The following is a 19,654-nucleotide window of genomic DNA, read 5'->3' as shown; positions in this document are numbered from 1 at the left end:
AACTCCATTGATCCTTTCCGGAATGCATAATAAGGTCCTTGACTTTAATTTGTTTGGTATTTGGACTGCTGAGTCGCAATTAAAACGTTCTTTAAACTCCTGGTCATGGATGGAACAAAATTGTATTCATCTGACTCTTTAGCTCATAGGCCTATTCTTGCCCCTTCTGATTGCGATGATGATATGCTTGGACTGCTCGTATGGGCAAAATCTTCCGGAGTCGTTGAGTGAAGTAGACGAGCTAAGAGGCGTTCCATTGCCGACGTGAGGCTACAAGCCTTCAAGGACTTCGTTCCAAGCGACATCCTTTGATCCGTCTTCTGAATCTTGGATGGTTGTATGGAATGGGATGCGATGAGCAGTTCCCAGTTACACTTCAGATTCGATAGCGTGGCCGGATATGTGAAAATATCTCCGCGGCGTACTTTTGGAGTCTTTGATGCACGTGTACGTGTTCATGTTGAGAAATTTTTGCGGCTCGTAAAGCTTTGACAGTGATGACGCTGATATCAGAAATAACCTGGTTGAGGGACGTGAAGACATCATGTGCTGGCAGTCCCCATGTGTAATTATCCTGAGCCTATTTTCTCCTGAAAGATGTACGTCCATTGCATTTGCTGGTAAAGCGGTTGAAGAATTGACGAAAGCGACAATCTTTTGGATCCGTCATTTGTTGATTAATTGGCCGGAGTCGCACTTCATAGACATTTATTGTATCCAAACATCTGGCAGCCCATGCACCCATTTCATAGGAAATTAGAAATCTAGAAACACCAAATCTGACTTTACCGACTGATGTAGTTATTGATGCGCATCTTCGTGCATACCTTGAGTAGGCGGTGTTGAGTTCCGAGTAGGTAATGCAGCAGATATATTGGACGCATCGCCTCTGAAGAGGCAGTTGCAAACTGGGAGTATCATCGGGACATGCATGCTGACTTTGGATTCAATGTTCCCGGCCCTGTGAAGGGTTTTCCAAAATACATAAGTGGTAGACTGCAACGGATGAAACTCTTTCTGTGGATCTCATTAATCAGAATGAGATGGAGGTTGAGAGATTTTCCCAGGAATTGAAGTAAAAACAGACTGCTCTTCAGGACATGAAAGATTCTTTCTTTAAGAAGGATGCGCTGCTGCTGGGTGATTTCCTTTGAATATTTTGTTCTTCGCTTTTCCTTTACATATTCCCCTCTTAGGTATTTTTTGAAAGATATGTTTCTTTCAAGGTTTGAACTAGTGGGTATTGGTTTTGTGAGGATTTTGAGTTTATCTGAGATTTTGTCTTTTTTTTTTTTGAAATGATTCATGAGTAATTTTCTGAAAGAAATGATGCTTGGATTAACTGATAAATTGAAATCCTAATCATGAGTGCAAGCAGCGCAATCATTTTGGAGGAATTACGAACATTGCATGAAAAGGGGAAATGCTAGAGGAAATACTAGAGGAAAAGGCGACATGATATCTTAGGTATTGAAAGGTTTGAGCCAACTGGTATGTATTACTACGCCTTCTAGCTTGTCAGCATTGATGAGCTTGCAGTAGCCTCCCGAGATAATTTCTTCCACTAGGTACGACTCATCTTTTCCTTCTGTAAAGTCAGGTTGAGTAGTAATCGTCACTACCATGTCTCCAACTTGAAATGGATTTGGGCGTTGCACAACTACTCGATTCTTAGATTCATTATCTTTGACAGAGCCAACTTCTAAACTCTTGATAAAATACTTGAAAGGACCAGTGTCCCATTCACATCTCCTAGTGACAGCTGGGTTGATAATCGGATCGAGTCCCCAAGCTTTGACGGAAGGAGGAATGACTAGTTGCAAAAAGGGTTGTTCAATAAGACTTACTTGTGCCCGGAATTTGCGAACAAATGTTGATGCACTCTATCCAGGCAGTTGCCTCACATTCGTGAGTTGTTGATACGGCAACAAATAATCTTCAGGGTTGGATGGCTTGTTGGAGACCCTTTCAGGTATAGACACTGGCAAGGACATACTCCCAGCTTCTCTTTGTTGTCGTGTATCCATGAGCGCCCCAGGAACATATCATAATTTGGGTATTCTTTAACAATATGGAACTTGGCGTTTGTCAAGGCATCTCTAATCTTGATCTCAAGATTAACGTATCCGTAAGCATCTTGGGGCTCCCCTTCTGAGTTTTTGATTACAGTTTGGAAATGGGCAGCTCTTGCTTCACAATTCTGGCAGCCTTTGGAGTCTCGATAGTGACAATGTTAAAGTTAGAGGCTGCATCAATCAGTGCGTTGTCGAACTCGACACCTTTGAGGTGAGCGGTGGTTAAGAGTCCCCAGTTGCATATATCTGTTGTACTTTCCAAAAGAGGTTGAGGTTTGAGAGCGGCTTCTCTGGCTGGAAACAACCGCTTTCCTGATACAACACGGTTGAGGGCTGCAGAAATCATAACGCTGCGCCTTGGAGAAATATAGGATCTCACATAAATGCTTCATCATAAACTGTACGGTTTTGTGGACGGAGTCCCCAGAAATCATGCAGCTCCTGACAGGAAGGGGATCTCTGCGAACTCCTTCAGTGCCTAATTGAAGTTCTCTTGCGTCCACCTTCTCTTTGAAATACGCTTCAATTTGTTGCAATCACTGGTTGGGTGATTGAAGAACCTAGGGCAATGGCAATATTTGGGATCCGCCATTTCCTTTTCAGTTGGTGGACGTCTGAGAGGAGATAACATGATGTCATCATCTTGAATCCATGCTTCTAGGAGTTCGATTACCTCTTCAATCGGAAACGGGAAGTTTATAGCGAACCCTCCGGTTTCTTGTTGTTGTGCAGGCGTCTTAGTCTCAACTTTCCGAGTTTGAGCTGTCTGCCGCGCTGGTGCAGCACGTTTGGGTTGTTGTTCTGCAGCTGGAGCTTTCCTCTTTCCTCGTTTACCTACTACGCTTACAGAGGGCCCGATATTATATTGTTTGTTGATGAGACGCTTGTTCCCTCGAGTCTCGCGCGCATCTTCGTTCCTGGCGGGTCTGGTTCTTTCCAGCAATGCTAGTGCTGTTGTAGCCAACCGCTGAGCAGCCTCATGGAGTTCTGAGAATGTCTGGAAATGCAGGTTCTCCAGTAAAGCGCGGTAGATAGGAACCATACTGTTAATGCAGGACTCCACCAACTGTTATTCAGTCACATTTGGATCATGACAATCCAGTGCCCGAATCCTGAATCTCTTGACATAATCATTTGGATGCTCATTGTTTCGTTGAAACATTCTCCCCAAGTATGAAAAGGTGATTTGCTCAGACAAAAAAAAATATTTCTTCTAGAAAGCGGCAACCATCTCACACCAGTTTGATATGTTGTTTGGTGCAATATTGTTATACCATGTATATGCTCTCCCGGTAAGCGACAAAACTCTTTCAGGCGAAGGACATGGTTGTATTCATGCTCTCCTAAGGATTCTAGAAAACGAGAGATGTGTTCACGAGCGTTACCGGTACCGTCATAAAGGGAAAATTGAGGAGAAGATTATCCCCTTGGAAGAGGAACTCTTTGCACATCAGGAGGATAAGGAGGTTGATGCTGGTGCATGTCCGCCGGGTTTTCTTTGCCTCGATTTTGGAGAAGTCGTTCCAGATCCTCACGTGTGATGAAATTGGATTGTTGTTTCCTTTCCAATGGGCGTTCAGGAGAAACGCGGGCCTCTTCATCTATAAAAGTGTGTCATGATGAAGTGCTTACGCCGGGGGTGTTAAAAGTATTCCTTGTCAGCTCCATCTGGGGTTGACGTGACTCTTGCGGTAGCCGCTCCATTAGTTTCTTGAGAAAAGTAAGTACCTATTTCTGAGTTGTAGCCTTGTCTGTCTGAGCCTTAGCGATAACTTCTTGTCTTTCCATCAAATCAACAATGGTAATAGGGGGTTGGATTCCTCTGGATCCTCCAGCCTCTCGTCCTTATGGAGGAGTGGAAGTAGCTCTGGTAACAATTGATGAGTGCCAAATATTGTATATATCTATCCCTTTTTGTTGGCATTTAACTCATCTTTTGTGCATTAATTCTACATTTTATCCCATATTCTGTATTTTCATTGTTTTCGAGAATAAATATTTTTCTTACTTAATTTTGCATTTTTAGGTAATAAATAAAGTTCGGATGACTTGCGGAGCAAAAAGAGCAGAAAAGTAGTGAAAAGCCGGGAGAAATCACGCAAGGAAGCCGCGAAGAATGGTGCGCACAACCTCATTTTCTACACACAAAAACGCCTCCGTTCTCAGCCATCAGATCAGTTCTCAGAAGCATCCGATGGTCGCTCCTTCATAGAGCATCAAAATCTGAAGTCTCTGCCAAGCACCACAGCGCTGAAATTCCAAGCCTTCAGATTAGATGGTAGTTGAATCCAACGGTTGCTCCCTTGCTGTTCATCAAAGTTTGATATCTCCGCCTTACACTACAGCACCTAACCTAATCTAGCACCGTTCGTTTCGTTGTATCCCTTCATCCGACGGTCGCTCCTCGCTTGCCTCCGCATCACCGTCCGATCTACCTACCAGCTCCACATCCCACGGGTCATCCTCGCTGTTCATCTAATTTGCTACAACCGCCCAACACCCGAGCACCCGAACCCTATGACCTAACCAAACACCCCACTTCTTCCCAAAACAGTCGAGCTCTCCTTCTCCCCCATCTCCCCATCCCTCTGCAGAAAACCCATGTCCGCCACCGTACACCACCACCCTCTCCACCTCTGTCACCACCATCTCTACCACCTAACCTCCACCAAATCACTACCAAACACCACATCATCACTCCCTACCTATCTAGACCCCTATTCCCTCCATCTCTCACGTTTCATCCATGAAACCCTAGGCGTGAGAGGTTGATGAAATAGGTGACCTAGAGATGAAATAGGAGCATGGGAAAGGCACCAGGAGAGTCAGAGGAAGAATGGGTCGAGTTTAATTTGATGTTGCTACATCAAATTAGGTAAAAAAAAATCAAACCCTAATGTCTACTGTTTTGGGGATTTTTGGGTGAAAAGGGTGTGAACCCTAATTATGTAATTGGGTATAAAAAGGGGACTGTGGTGTGTGCAATGAATTATCTCTGGACTAGCCAGTGTATCCCCATGAGGGCTGGACTAGCCAGTTCCTCTTGGGTAGATTTTTCTTCCCTGTTTTGTATTTGTAGACTTAATTTTAATTTGCAATTTTAATTCCAAATTCAGTTTTAGTTCACCTTGTTTTCAATTCATGTGTTTGCTATCCATGTTTTTCCATGTTCTGTGTATTGTTCAATTTCTCCATTAGATGTAATGTTCTGTACTATTCCTGTTATGTATGTTCTGAATCCTAAATGCTAGGACTAGATGAAATCATGAACCAGCTGAGATAGTCTTCATCATGTGCAGCTCATGTTCAGTGTTGCTAAGCCCTTAGACTAGTTGTGCTTTAATCAGACAATTAGCACTTTGGTAATTTTCTTAGCTGTGAGTAGAATATCCCTTAGGTTAATGGTGGATTCATCATCCTAGTGTTCTTTCATCACTCTTGTTTACTGTTTTGTGTGAATGTTAAGCTAGAAATTTCAGTGCATTGTGTTGATTGAGTAGTGGGGAGAAACTAGTGCTCACTAGTGACAATGAGCAAGCTAGTTCTCTTCCCACTCTAGATGAATGCCTTAGCTTTGCTTTGTTACTTCTTCTCCACATCCCTGCCCTTGGCCTTAGGCCTTGGTTCATTTATCTTGTTCACACTGTTTTCTTCATTGTCATCTTTCTTTTGCTGTTTAGTTTTTAGTCTGTTTAATCTTTGTTGTTTTTGCCATTCTTTTGTTCTCTGGTTTGCTTCCAATTTGGCCTAGAGCCACTGTTTACACTCCTCTTTTGCTACTAAGTCAGAAGCCCTTGTGCTGTTGCTTTTGCCCTGTTGTTGCTTCCCTACCCTGCTACTCAGTGTTTGTGCAGCTGCTTTCTTTGCACTGCTGCTCCAAAGCTCACTTCAACTGAGCCCAAGCTCAGTTCTCAGTTCTAAGCCCACTGTCCATTGTTTGTACAAACTGAAGCCCAGGTTTGAACCAAAAGTTGAAGCCCATTTCATCATTGGGTGAAGTTAAGCCCAGTCTACTGTGTACATAACTGAGGCCCAATTCAATCAACTGTGGGCTTAACCCAAAAGCCTAACTCAAAGCCCAAGGCTCAGTTCAATTCAAAGGCCCAAGGCCTAAAGCACTTCATCATTACAAACAAACCCACTAAGCCCAAAGCAAATTTAGAGCCCAATAGCAATTTAGAGCCCAAATAGCTAAACACACAAAACACTCCCAATCTCTGTGGATCGACCCGTACTTGCACGAGCTACAACTGACGACCGTGCACTTGCGGTATTACTGTAGGCCCACGTTTTCATTGCGCTTCATTTTTATACACATCTCCGGGCCCACCAAGTTTTTGGCCGGGGAACATTTTGCATTTAAATTTAACCTCTTTGAGGCCTGTCAACAATTGGGGGTGTTACGCTCGAAGAAACATTGGGAAGGGTTGCAGCGGCTCTGGCTCTGGTGATAGGAGGTGTCACGTTGGAGGAAATATTTTCTGCGTCGCTGGTGTTGGTGGTAGAGGATGTAACACCACAAGATGCGTTGATTGTGCTGGCGGGTGGTACATTGGTGTCAACAACATGGATAGTGGCGTCAGGAGTATTATCAGTGCCAGCAGCATAGCATTGGTAACTGACCTAGACCTAAGATCCACCATCTTGAAATTGAGAGGATTGAAATGAAATTGAAAATTGATCTTGCAACCGAGAGATTAATCTCCCACTGTGGTTGCCAGTTGTTTTGGGGTAAAAACTGACTCTGCTGGAAATGGTAGATTTGGGTGTGCCGCCGAGAAACGAATCTAAACCCTAAACAAATGCACTGCAGGGGAGTACTTTAGATTCGATAGATCAATCTGTAAAATTCTGGCCTAAACCAAGAAATAATGGTTGTTCCAGTCTTGCTTCGATCACAAAATGAAGGAGAAGGGTTGATCTTAGGGAGGGAAGCGAAGAAGGTGTTGAAATCAGGATAAAGGTGTGGATGTTTTATTACTTGTATCAGAATATGGTTTCTGGATACTTGTGTTGATAACACTTGTCTGTGTCGAAATAGGTTGAAATCATATTTATACAAGTCATGATTGAGCGCACCCTGATCTCATAGGAAGTGGAGGCAGTTAAGTAGTGGTGAAGTGGGGATCATGTAAATGTGATGACAATCACGTCTCTATCACGAGGGAAGACCGGTCAGCCCTACACCCACTACTCCTTTACTGCTATCAACCATCCGCCTTTCATGTCACTTTCTTGTAATGGGCGTGTTGCACGATGCACGTTGTAAACCGCCAGACCAATACCCCGATAAGCATCCCCCAGTTTGTGACATGTTTGATGTCTTGAGTATTTTGTAGAAAAATATACGCAGTAAGCTGTTGAGTGGGTCAAGTTGTGAGACTTGCCACTATATATCAATACGTAATGTTTTTAGGTCAAATAATAAAATTATTTGTGGAATCGATATTTATAAAACATCGTTTGTAATTGATGCATATAAAGCATCGCTTTTAAGCAAGCAGCTCAAAATAATCGATGTTCATGAAGCATCGTTGTGTAAAGCTCGTTTAAGTTAGTCGCGGAGCTTAATGTCTTTAAAAGAGCACGACCAGCCGTTTTCAGGGAGCTGCTAGGAGCTATGCACGCACGCCAAAGGTAGGTCGGTCAGTCCCTATAGGAGGGTGGGGGATGATAGCCATTCTAACATCCTATTGGTCGGCCCAAGTTAGATCTAGGACGGTCAAATTGGCTAGCCAAGTTGAGTGGCTGAGGTGATTTGCGGCAGTTAATGGCTGTCATTGAATCTATTAAAATTCTCGTAACCAGCGTGACTAGCCACCTTTGGGCAACCGTTTGGGAGCCGTGTAGGCAAGCCGCGACTTGGCCGGTCATTCCTTATGGAAGGGGGGTGGCCGGTGGTCACGGCGACATCTTATTTGTCGCCTAAAATTATATCTAGGTCGGTCAATTCGGCTAGCGAAGTTGGACGACCGAGATGATTTGCGGAAGTTGCGTACTGCCATTGATTCAATTTAGAGTTTTTAAAGCCGTGCGGCCAACCTATTTTTGGCTAATATATTTGAGGCGCTAGTTGCTGGCTTGAGCATGTCGATTGACAGTCTCAAATTCATCATGGCCGTCCAACTTATCCAGCCTAGTTGGATGGCTTAGATTTTGTTTTGTGCGACCAATGAGGTGCCAATATAAGCAAGTTTATAATGCGTACATTCTCACTGTTTTTATATGAACATGGCAACCTAAGCATCAAAAGTTTATATTTGACAGACTTGTCACTGAGAATTTATATACATGGTTTCATATGTTAAATTAAGATGACAACAAACAATGCACTGATATAGCAAGACTTTACTCACCAATTAATAGAAGTAGAGAAAAGAATGTCTCGCTTGGTACAAGTTCTTTCCCTCGTCTGGTACAGCTTTGTAAGGCCAACACTGTCTCGCTTGTTTAACCAGCTTCATGATTGACCCCCACACAGTGGGGCTGATCCGCTTCAGGTGTTCGCATCAATGAATTCTCGAAAAACAAAGATAACGGTACCATCAGTCAACCAAATTTTCAGTAAGTAATGCAAGAAACTCTAATGTGTCAAGAATTTACCCACCAACTGTTATTACGGTGGTAACTTGTACCTTTTAGCAGGAATCATGTGAAACACATACTCAAAGGGATCACAATAGGTAACACAAACAAACCTGAGATTACAATGACTTGTCAACTCTCTGCAGTAGGTATTCTCCAGCTTCAAGTGTTAGCATCAGTGAAACCTCACAAAACAAAAAGAGAATTGTAGCATGTAAGTGTATCAGCCGGAGGTAGCGAATGATAACAAGGAAACTAATAATTATAATAGTTCAGCCACCAGTAAAATTAGAGAGGAGAATGTTTTTCTCGTCTGGCATTTATCTCCTTCAATTACAGCATACCTAACTACCATAACATCTCCACTCAGAAAACTCGATGGTAGTAAGTTGTACCTTTTGGCATAAATCATGTAAAACACATACTTGAAAAGAATGAACAGATGTAGCTTGAAAATATCATAATAGGTAATGAAACAAACCTGAGATTAAAATAACTTGCCAACTTTCTCCATAGTAGGTAATCTCCAGCTTCGGGTGTTAGAATCCATGAAACCTTGCAAAACAAATAATTATCGGTCAGATGCATGGCAGCTGAATAAGCAAATGACATATTTGAAGAGATCATAATAGGTATGGATAACAAAACTGAGATTAAAAAGGCGACCTGCGGCATCCCATGCTCATGGGATTTGCATATGAAATAAACACAAATGATAAACTTCTGTATCAACATTCTTGTCCACACCAAAGTTCCTGAAAATATACAAAAAAAAAAACGATATGAAATATCAGAAGCGGATACAAGGTTGCCCCTCTTCCCTCCTCCTTTACCCGGGCTAGGGACCGACATTTAAAATGGCGGAGTTAAAGGGGGGGGGGGAATAAAAGAAAGTAAATAAAAGACATCCATATATAGATATACACAAAGGAGTACAACCCGATACACTCGGAAAAGTGTATTTTTAAGAAATGTTTAAAGTGACAGAAAACTGAAAGGAACTTTTCTGGGGCACACTCTAGCTAGAGAGTGAAAAAAGAATCCACAAAATATAAGCAGCAGTTTGTATGTATTAGTGTAAGGAAAGCTGCACAAAAAACTATGTCTCAAACTGCTTAGTCTAGAACTTGCAGGACCAACCAGTTTGCAGGCAATACTAAGTTCAGAATTACACTCTAACTACGAACTCTAGCTAAAGAGTGACTAAATCAAAATAATACAACAAAATATAAGCAAAAACATATGTATAAAAGTAAGGAAAGCTGCACCAAAAGATAAGTTCCAAATTGCTTAATCTACCGGTTGCAAGACCAACCGGTTTGCAGGACAGATTATAAATCCACCTAAAACATAATCAGCCAATGTGAAACATTTGTCCGGGTCTTGAGGAGCATTGGGTATAGGATAGTGCACATCAAGAACACCTTCAATGCATACCTTCCTCTCGTCATGATTAACACTCACCCCGTGATAGATTTCTCCATGCAAGCCGGTAACCACATAACCTGTTGCGACTGTCTCCCTTTTTCTGTTAACAAAACGAACTTGAGGCTCTCCTTCAGCAGGTATATATAGTATTAGCAGCGGCACCAGGTTGAACGACCGGAGAATGGATATCAGTGACTTATGCTCTGCTTTGACAATTGGCGTTATTCTGTTGGCTTTCCATGAAACTGAAAGTAACCTATAACCCAAACCAACCCATTCAATTAAATAGTTGATTAAAAAAAATTATAATCTCTAACTATAAAAATTAAGTACGTAAATGAATTACAGATTAAAGCTCACCTTTGAGAGAACACTTAACTCCTCTTGGATCCTGTCCATCCCGCCTTCATTACCAGCTGGAGTAAATGAATTGGCTTTTGCACTCGCGGCTATTGAAGAACCAAATTTTCCTTGTACTGCTTGCTTCTTGGTAACAATTGATGAAAATCCTCGGCAATAACTTCAATTAGATTCATCACCAAAAACTTCAGTAACTGGATCATTGGTAATATCTACAACAACTTTAAAACCAACTTCGGATTCAGCCTTTCTCTTTTCTACAGCAGCCTCCACTTTTTCCTGAAATCCAAAAGAACCAAACTGTAAACAGTTAAATTTATTTGAACTCTGAACAACATATATTGGTCCAATACTCACATATGCTTCAACTGCACTTGGATGTACAACTCCATTTTTCCCTACATGAGCCAGCATCCAGCTCTCACCACGACACTCAATAACCCTACCTTCTTTTTTGGCATGTACAATCAATATGGTTAGTAAGGGTTGTCCAAATAAAACAATTTGATAATTTAATGTTAAGACCACTAGGTTAGAAAGTACTTACAACTCTGTAGGATTTGTTGGCATGGGAGAGTCTACCTAAACAATGTCGAATCCTTCTCTTCTGCTGGTTCTCAGCATATCTATCATACTTTTCCTGCATGCCAGGCTGGTACTCATTATGCACAAATCATTTCCAAACGTCATCATTAACACCATAAGGGAATGCTGCATCCATCTCTTCCCGAGTCTCAAGCTTTTTCAGAATGTTAAGGCGTAACTCCCATTTGAATGAGAGAAACTTCTAGGGAAATATTTTTTGGGCAAATGGCCTAACAAGAGACTCATCATATGCGAAACAAAATTTGTCCTAAAACGATGAAGTATTTTTGTCAGCCATAAACATTAACTAGGTAGTTGGTCTATAAACACTGATATGTATAAGTGGAGAAAACCATAGAATGAAATGCATAGGAGATGATAAGTTACCATGAGTAATAGACACATTTTTTTGTTTAAATTATTCTCAATACTATATATTGTTGGCACTCGATTTGTACTAATTTTGGTGTTTTATGTGTTTGTAGGCATTTTCGGGAAATAAGCACTTTTGGGAAAATTCGGCTCGAAAAGTTGATCCAAGGATGGAAATATATGAAAACAGAGATTCTTAACAAGGAGAAGGTTCCAGACTTGGTCATTGAAGGCTACAAGAATGAGCCTCCAGTCTTTGTAGTCATTTGGACAGTGAACTTGAATGAGTTCCCCTGCACGAGTTGCAAACTTTGATGCATATTCGCCAAATGGTCGTCCACATTCATCTATTTCCACCAAGAGTCTGGGTGGAAGTTGTGCCTCCTCCAAGTCAGAATCAGATTGAGTTTCATCATGAGATAGGGAACCATTTTCATAACCACCATGAGATGGAGTACTAGGAACATCAGATGCAGAACCAGTTTCATTGGTAGACACAACATGATCTGAAGAGTGAGAATCCTGACTTGAAAACATCTTCATACCAAACAAATCAAACAACAAAAAACATATTAAGCATTTGAACTAAAATGAGAGCAAACCTAGCAGTAAACTAAAATACAAAACCCCAAATTCTGGTTGAAATCTATAGAAGGAGATTACAACCAACAAATGTATAATTTTAAAATAATAAGAAAACTATGAAGAAAAACTTCATAACCATGTAGAAACCCTGAGTTTGGTTGTAATCTATGGAAAGAGATAAAGTAAATCTATGAAGGAGATACCAACCAACAAAAAATAAACCCTAATTTGAAATAAATATTCGAAAGTAAAAGCTACATAGATTACCTCTGGAGAATGAATGAGGTACAGAGATGTATGCGAGGTAAGAGGTACGAAATAAGAAAGGAGTATAAGTGAGAATCGCGAAGGAGGATGGTGAGAATGAAGTGAAAGAAATTAAGATCTTCATCTCCCTCAGTTTATAGAGAAGGATTAGATTTGAAATCATTCTGAAAATTTGAGAAGGGGGGAAATGAAATTTGAGAGGGAATAAGAAAAGGTTTCTCAAATTTGAGAGGGAATTAGAAAAGGTTTCTCAAATTTGAGAGGGAATTAGAAAATGTTTCTCAAATTTGAGAGGGAATTGAAATCTAAAAGATGTATCAAAGTGGAAATTTGAGAGGGAACAAAATTTGAGACCCAAAATTGAAACCTTACTTATTCGGACAAGAGAGAAGAGTACAATAATAGAGGAGAGATTTGTTTTTCTCTCAAAATACCTAGGTCAAAGGCGTCCGGATCGAGGTAAAGTTGGTCAAAATGGTGGTCAAGTTGGTCAAATTTGTGGTCAAACACATAATCGGAAACAAAACAAGGCATACTAAGTTTGCAATATTACCATATACATACCCAATGTTCTCTTCCATGTGAAGTTGAGATGTCAAATATCAGATTGGATGGTTCCTCGGTGTATTCTGCCAACTATTATGGAATTATGTTTACAGGATTACCATATACAGACCCAATGTTCTCTTCGAGGTGAGGTTTGAGATGGAAAATATCAGATTCGATGAAAATGCAACCTATTATTGAACTCAGGTTGCAAGATTACCATATACAAACCCAATGTTCTTGTCCATGTGAGGTTTGAGATGTCAAATATATCAGATTCGATGAAACTGCAACCTATTAACTCAGGTTGCAAGATTACCATATACAGACCCGATGTTCTCGTCCAGGTGAGGTTTGAGATGTCAAATATATCAGATTCGATGAAACTGCAACCTATTATTGAACTCAGGTTGCAAGATTACCATATACAGACCCGATGTTCTCGTCCAGGTGAGGTTTGAGATGTCAAATATGAAAATGCAGGGGTCTAACAACACATGAACATTATAGCCACGGTTTTCAAATATTTCATTCCTTATTTTAGAAATGTTTAAGTTCATGTACACAACCGATTTTAGAAAGTAACCAACTCAAGTATCAAATGGGTACACATACTTAAGTAGCCGGACCGAGTTTGGTTACGCCAGTACGCGTACGGGTGCGCATACCAATTTACATTCCAAACTCCAGCAGAAATTCACGGACATGAGACTTCCGCCAGTATACGTAAGGGTACGCATATTTTCCCAGACATCCAACAACCGCCAGTATGCGTACGGGTAAGCATACTTCAGGTTCTCGGTTTTGGACTTATACACAAATATGATAACACACTATGTTTATATCCAAACATTGTTACATGATTCTAAGCTCTTTATTTCAATCGTTGAAACTTTCTTAGAAGATGACAATAGCCGTTTTCACACACTATTAGCATCAAAGCAATTTTCAAGATATTGAAATAATCATAACAAAACATTCCAAGACTACACCAAATGATTGTATCACACAAACCATGTAAGATGTTAATAGGAAATTTTCACATGATATAAGATGAACTTGGTCGAAGAAAAAGCTTGCCAACACATATTTCGAGAAATATGTAAGCGAGATAAACTCAGCTCGAAATCTCAAATGTGTATATAGAAAACTATATCGTAATACGACTTGTCTCAATATAGGAGATAGGGTAGAAATAGACTTTCCAAGTGATAGATGAGTTTCAGTCTACACATACCTTTTGTCGATGAAGTTCCACGAGCTCCCCTTAGTAGATCTCCGTCTTCAAATGATGAATGTCGTGAAGTCTAAACTCAACTACACAATCTATGCCCTAGTACGAGACATCTATAAATAGGCTAGAAATCAAGACTTATAGTTTTGATCACTAACATTGACAAACATGCTTGAGATAGCAACGCATGCGAGTTCGACCGAGCAGTGCTCTAACAATCTCCCCCTTTGTCAATTTTAGTGACAAAACTATCAATACATATGGATTACAAAATAAGTAAAACTTTGTAGATTCTCATCCAAATGCTTGATCTCCTTGGCATCTTCAACACGACTCGAAATCTTCGTCATTTGCAAGTACTCCATGATTCTAAACGTTTTTAACTCAGCATCATAATTGTTGAAGATCCGTAGCGATAACAATGACAAAACAAATGCTCTCGATCATTGTTATACAATGTCATAGTATTATTACACAACATCAAAGTTCAATTGTATCACAACTTTGACAACAATACTATGGTGATACGTATCACTCCCCCTTAGTCAATACTTCATCTCGACATGAAAACCACTCCCCCTTACATAATGATCCGTAAACCATATGTATTTGTAGTATGAAACTCCCCCTTTTATCAATATAAATTGGCAAAGGTACGAAAACTAGTGGGATCCTCATGAAATTTTCATAGAGATACTTCATGACCAAAAGAGAATAACATACCAACTTATTTAGATGCAATCATAAAGCCGAAGCTAAATGCATTCGTCAAGGAGTTTATAAAGATACAAGATAACCCCTATAATATTCCACAGCCGCACTCCCCACAAATATTTGGCAATAAAGCACAAGTTCAAAAAGAACTCTCCCCCCATAAAATGTCATTCCCGAAAGAACAACAAAGGCGACCTTGCTTTTACAAGAAAAGAAAGATTCCTTTGGACATAACCAAATCACATGAAAATATGGATTTGAATCCAAAAATCTCAATTGAATCAACCACAAATGATCAATTCAATTGGCCATGCTCGATATGAGAGAACTTACGGAGCAACACAATATATGCACAAAAATGTGGATCGGAGATCGACCAATACTGCGAGATACACAAGGATTCATCCTATTTTTCATCACTATTTACACAATGACATGTAATAAGCTTAATCCTTGTAAACAAAAGTGCATCCTTTCTTCCATCAATATTTGCATAATGACATAAAAGGCTTTAACTTTTGTTTGTCAAAAGTTCATTATATCTTTTATCAATACTTTCATACCGACATAATAGAGATAACTTTTGAACAAGTATGGGACAGTCACAGGTTCACAGACGTAAACAACATATCCCATACAAAATTGCAATATATGAAATCATAAAGATTAAAATTGCAAAAATCATCTTCCAAAAAACTTAGAATTTAAATAAATAAATCTAAAGACATGAAGATGAAAACGTTGGACATAGCTTTGTGTACTCACAATAATGGCTATTGCAAACCCTAGTAATCCTCTTAAACCACAAGAAATAAATTCTCATAAGAAGTTTCCTAGACAAAAAAAGAAAAAAGAAAAAAACCCTCTTGAAGTTTATGATTCTTGTGTAAGAGAGAAAGACAAGAATCATCTTAAAACAAAATTACAGATTGCAATTCTTCCAATCCCAAAAAGGACTGGGTGACTTTTTATGATGGGACGACATATTTGTTATTCCTTGTTTCTGTTTTACCTTCAGGAAAGAAGAGTTATTCACATCATTCTTTTCCCTTTTTAGCACAGTTTCGAATACATTGTTTGTTGATTTTCGGAAACTATGAATATATTTGGAAATCCTTTTTGAAACGAATAAAGATTTCATGGGCAATTTCCTTTTCATCTTCTGAAAACAAGGTTTAACAGAGGAGAAATATTCTTGATCTTTAGTGCAAATAATTTCTAGATGATCCTGATTTTCACACAAGGAGACCAAGCTATTTGGTAAGTCCTTGTAGTTCTCCACATCATACTTTTCAGAGTGATTTGAAAATGACATAGAGTCAGGAGTAATTTGTTGATAATGCTTAACAGAATTAATCGAAGAAGTTCGATGATTCTTATTAGTATCACAATTGTGAGTGATAACAACTTCCTGTCTCAAATTAAACAGTTGACATTCCAGATCTCCAATCTTTTTAATCAAGATTTCCTTTTCCAGTTGAAACACTTCTGGAGAAATAAGATTGTGCATCCTGCGAGTTGGATCCCTCGAGTTATACCGAGTGAGAAAGAGGGGTAGGACCCACACTAACCCATCCACTGCAAAACTGTAGGGTCCCACTCCCTCTCTCTCACTTTGTACACACCGCATGATCCAACCCGCAGTGAGTGTATCACTTTCGATTTCTTTCCTCTCGATATTGTTTATTGATTTTCTTATAGTGCGATGATGAAATATTTGCAGGTTGTTTGAGTTTACTAACTTGTTTTTAGAATCTTAATCAGTAGTTGTTAAGGCTAAGTCCTATGGTGTGCTAATGTAGCAGCTATATTAGCAGTCCACGTCAGTTAGGACAACCTCCTAAGTCCTATGGCAGTGCTAATCTAGCAGCTAGATTAACAGTCCACATCAACGCCCAGCGCTGTTTGGTTCAGCGCAACCAATCTTAGCCGTCAGATCAAAAAATAAATTTCCCAGCGCTGAACCATTCAGCGAAAAGGTGATTTTTGTGGCGCTCAACCACTGAACGTTACTATCTCGCTGCTAGTCAAGTTTGAGCGAATGCCAGGAAAAAGAACTAGTGTTAACAAATAGACAACACTTTATTTTGAATCGCAACACTTTTCTGCTAATTTAGCAGCTCAATCTAGCCCATAGGACTTAGCCTATGATGAATAACAAATAGCAAAGTAAAATCATTGTTGCAAAGGGTTTTTGATGTGCAAATGACGAAGTAATCGCGACCATCAATTACCTTTTAAACTATCAAAGGTTAACAGTTAATACCGAGTGATCCGCGTGAAAAAAATGAACCAATAAAATTCCACTCAACATCTCCGCTCATCTAAACCCTTGATACAAACTGCGGATCCGCATGAAACTAAAGGGACCAATAAAATTCCATCAAATGTAAGCTCATCTAAACCCTTGATTAACGGAACAACAATCGACGATAGAAACTATCGATCCACATGATACTAAACCGACCAATCAAGATCCATCCCATCTCTGTATAAATAACCAAGCCCTCCCCATTTCATTTCACACCAATATCTTTACTCTCTCTCCCCCTCCTCCACATCAAAATTAATCTTTTCTCTCCTTATTAATTTTCAGTTTATCCTTCAAATTTTTGTTGTAATGGCACCCAAAGCAGAGAAGAAACCAGCAGAGAAGAAGCCAGCAGAAAAGAAGCCCGCCGAAGAGAAGAAGGCAGAAAAAGCACCAGCAGAGAAGAAACCCAGAGCTGAGAAGAAATTACCAAGCAAAGATGCTTCATCAGCAGATAAGAAGAAGAAGAAGTCAAAGAAATCAGTTGAGACTTACAAGATCTACATCTTCAAAGTTCTGAAACAAGTTCATCCTGATATTGGTATTTCAAGCAAAGCTATGGGTATCATGAACAGTTTTATTAATGATATCTTTGAGAAACTTGCTGCTGAATCATCCAGATTAGCTAGGTATAACAAGAAACCAACAATTACTTCAAGGGAGATTCAAACTGCCGTTCGTCTTGTTCTTCCCGGTGAATTGGCCAAGCATGCTGTTTCTGAGGGTACCAAAGCTGTTACTAAATTTACTAGTTCTTAGGGTTTAGTTCTTAGGGTATCTTTGTGCTTTCCATGTCTAGGGTAGGGAATTAAAATTTCAGAAATTTGTGTTTTCCTATGTTGTTTTGGGGATTTGGGGGTTTTCAGATATGTAAAATATAGATGTTTTGAAATCTATCCAGTTTCCAATCGAAAATCAATTGAATGCTATTTTGAAATCTTATCTAGAATTGCTGTTTTGTCTAATTTTAATCGTCTTGCATATAGAGTGTCTTATTAACCGTGGATGGGTAGATGCTATCAATTACTTCAGCTTGGACATTCTTCGAGATCCTAATTTGTTACTTGTTCTTCACACTAGTATAGACCCATGATTTGTTGGTTCAGATTATTGTTGCTAGACCTGTTTTTCCTGTAATACAAGTAGTAAGGTAACATGAAAACCTAAAGGGATTCCAGATTTATTTACATGTTCTTTTCTAGAGAGTGATTTGTTCCAGATTTATTACTTTCTCAGTGATTGTGTAGAATGAACATAAAACCGAGAAGTGACTTAAGCAGATAATGTCTAGTTTTACTGCGACATATGAACTTCACCTCTACATTGAGCGATTAGATTTCTAGGTATTTGTTTATGATCTCCATCTCACTTACCAGGTGATTTTGTTATTTCCAGTCATCTACTATTAAGCAATTGTCATTTTTCTGATATCATTTGGTTGTTTAATTACTTCCCAGATTTGATATTTTGTGGGACTACATGTCCTGATCACTGCCGACTGTGTTCCTTTTGCATTCTGTTTATTTCTTTTAGTACCACATGCTATAATGAACATTTAAGTTGCAGATTTTGTGTAGAACTTGTATGTTCATTCTGGCGGTTAACCCACTTAGCAAGGAAGACTATGATATGTTAAGTGTCAACCCTACGAATTATTCTTGTGTGGAAGTGTTATTATTATCCTTTTCCATTTTTCTTGAACCCGATTGAAGTGAGTTATCAGGTGATTTGTTTTTCTACATAAGGGAGAATTCAGACCGCACTTCTGAGTGCCTCTATTGCCAGTATGGGAGGGAACTTGTTCCGAGTATATCCAACAAATTATGGCAAATTTGCTGGTGCTTTCATGAAGAAATAAGAAAGAAACTTGGAAGCTTGCTTGAACCCAGTGCAAGGTGGTCAAGGTATTTGCACTGCCCTTCTATTTTATCATAGTTTTCAAAGAAACAAGGGTTTCATTTGCTTATTTCCTTCAGAAATTATTTATTCTTATCTATTTTTAGCCTTTTACTTTAAAGTTAGACTAAAACGAAAAGCCATGGACTGTGTCATAGGTTATTAGCTGGGGTGTCACAGATTTAACAAAGCATTCTTTTTTTGCTCACCTTTGTGCTTATATGCCCATCTGGCAATACAGTGTAGGAGAGTTCCTTGCAATACTGGTTGTGCCAAAGATACTATTCCATTTATATGCATCCTGCAAATGTGAATGGTTGAGGGTTGTTATCATGAAAATTAATAAATGATAGATTTTAAAAACTGAAGACCTTTAATTTTATCTCAGGGATGAGTTACATCAAGGAAGATCAGTAGGGGGATATTGTCAGCTTCTTAGCAACATGAAGGTAATGTTTTTATGCTTGAGAATGCAAAGGGGAACTAATAGTACATTTTGAGATGCATTACCAATCGAAATATGTTTGTTATTTTAAATAAATACACAAAAGATATATATTAATTTGATTGTCTTACATCAGTACCATCTATGAATTGATACTGCGATTGAAGCTGTTTATTGGCATTACAGTTACCATTACTAGTTGAGCCATATTCATGAGTGGAATTGCTGAAGATGCTAATGCAAGTGTCTTC

At 39.4% G+C, this 19,654-nt stretch overlaps 1 protein-coding gene across 1 annotated transcript; it reads left to right on the top strand.

Annotated features, from left to right (window-relative positions):
• Window positions 1-17,280: 17,280 nt before the first annotated feature.
• Window positions 17,281-18,011, top strand: LOC113299236 (histone H2B.3-like). Its single transcript, XM_026548225.1, has one exon. The coding sequence runs from the start codon at window positions 17,372-17,374 to the stop codon at window positions 17,819-17,821; it is 450 nt and encodes a 149-aa protein (XP_026404010.1). The 5' UTR covers window positions 17,281-17,371; the 3' UTR covers window positions 17,822-18,011.
• The last annotated feature ends 1,643 nt before the right edge of the window (window positions 18,012-19,654 follow it).

This window comes from Papaver somniferum, chromosome 7 (genome assembly GCF_003573695.1).
Source record: "Papaver somniferum cultivar HN1 chromosome 7, ASM357369v1, whole genome shotgun sequence".
NCBI lineage: Eukaryota > Viridiplantae > Streptophyta > Magnoliopsida > Ranunculales > Papaveraceae > Papaver > Papaver somniferum.
The sequence above is the reverse complement of the archived record's forward strand: the minus strand, read 5'-3'. Positions and strand labels throughout refer to the sequence as shown.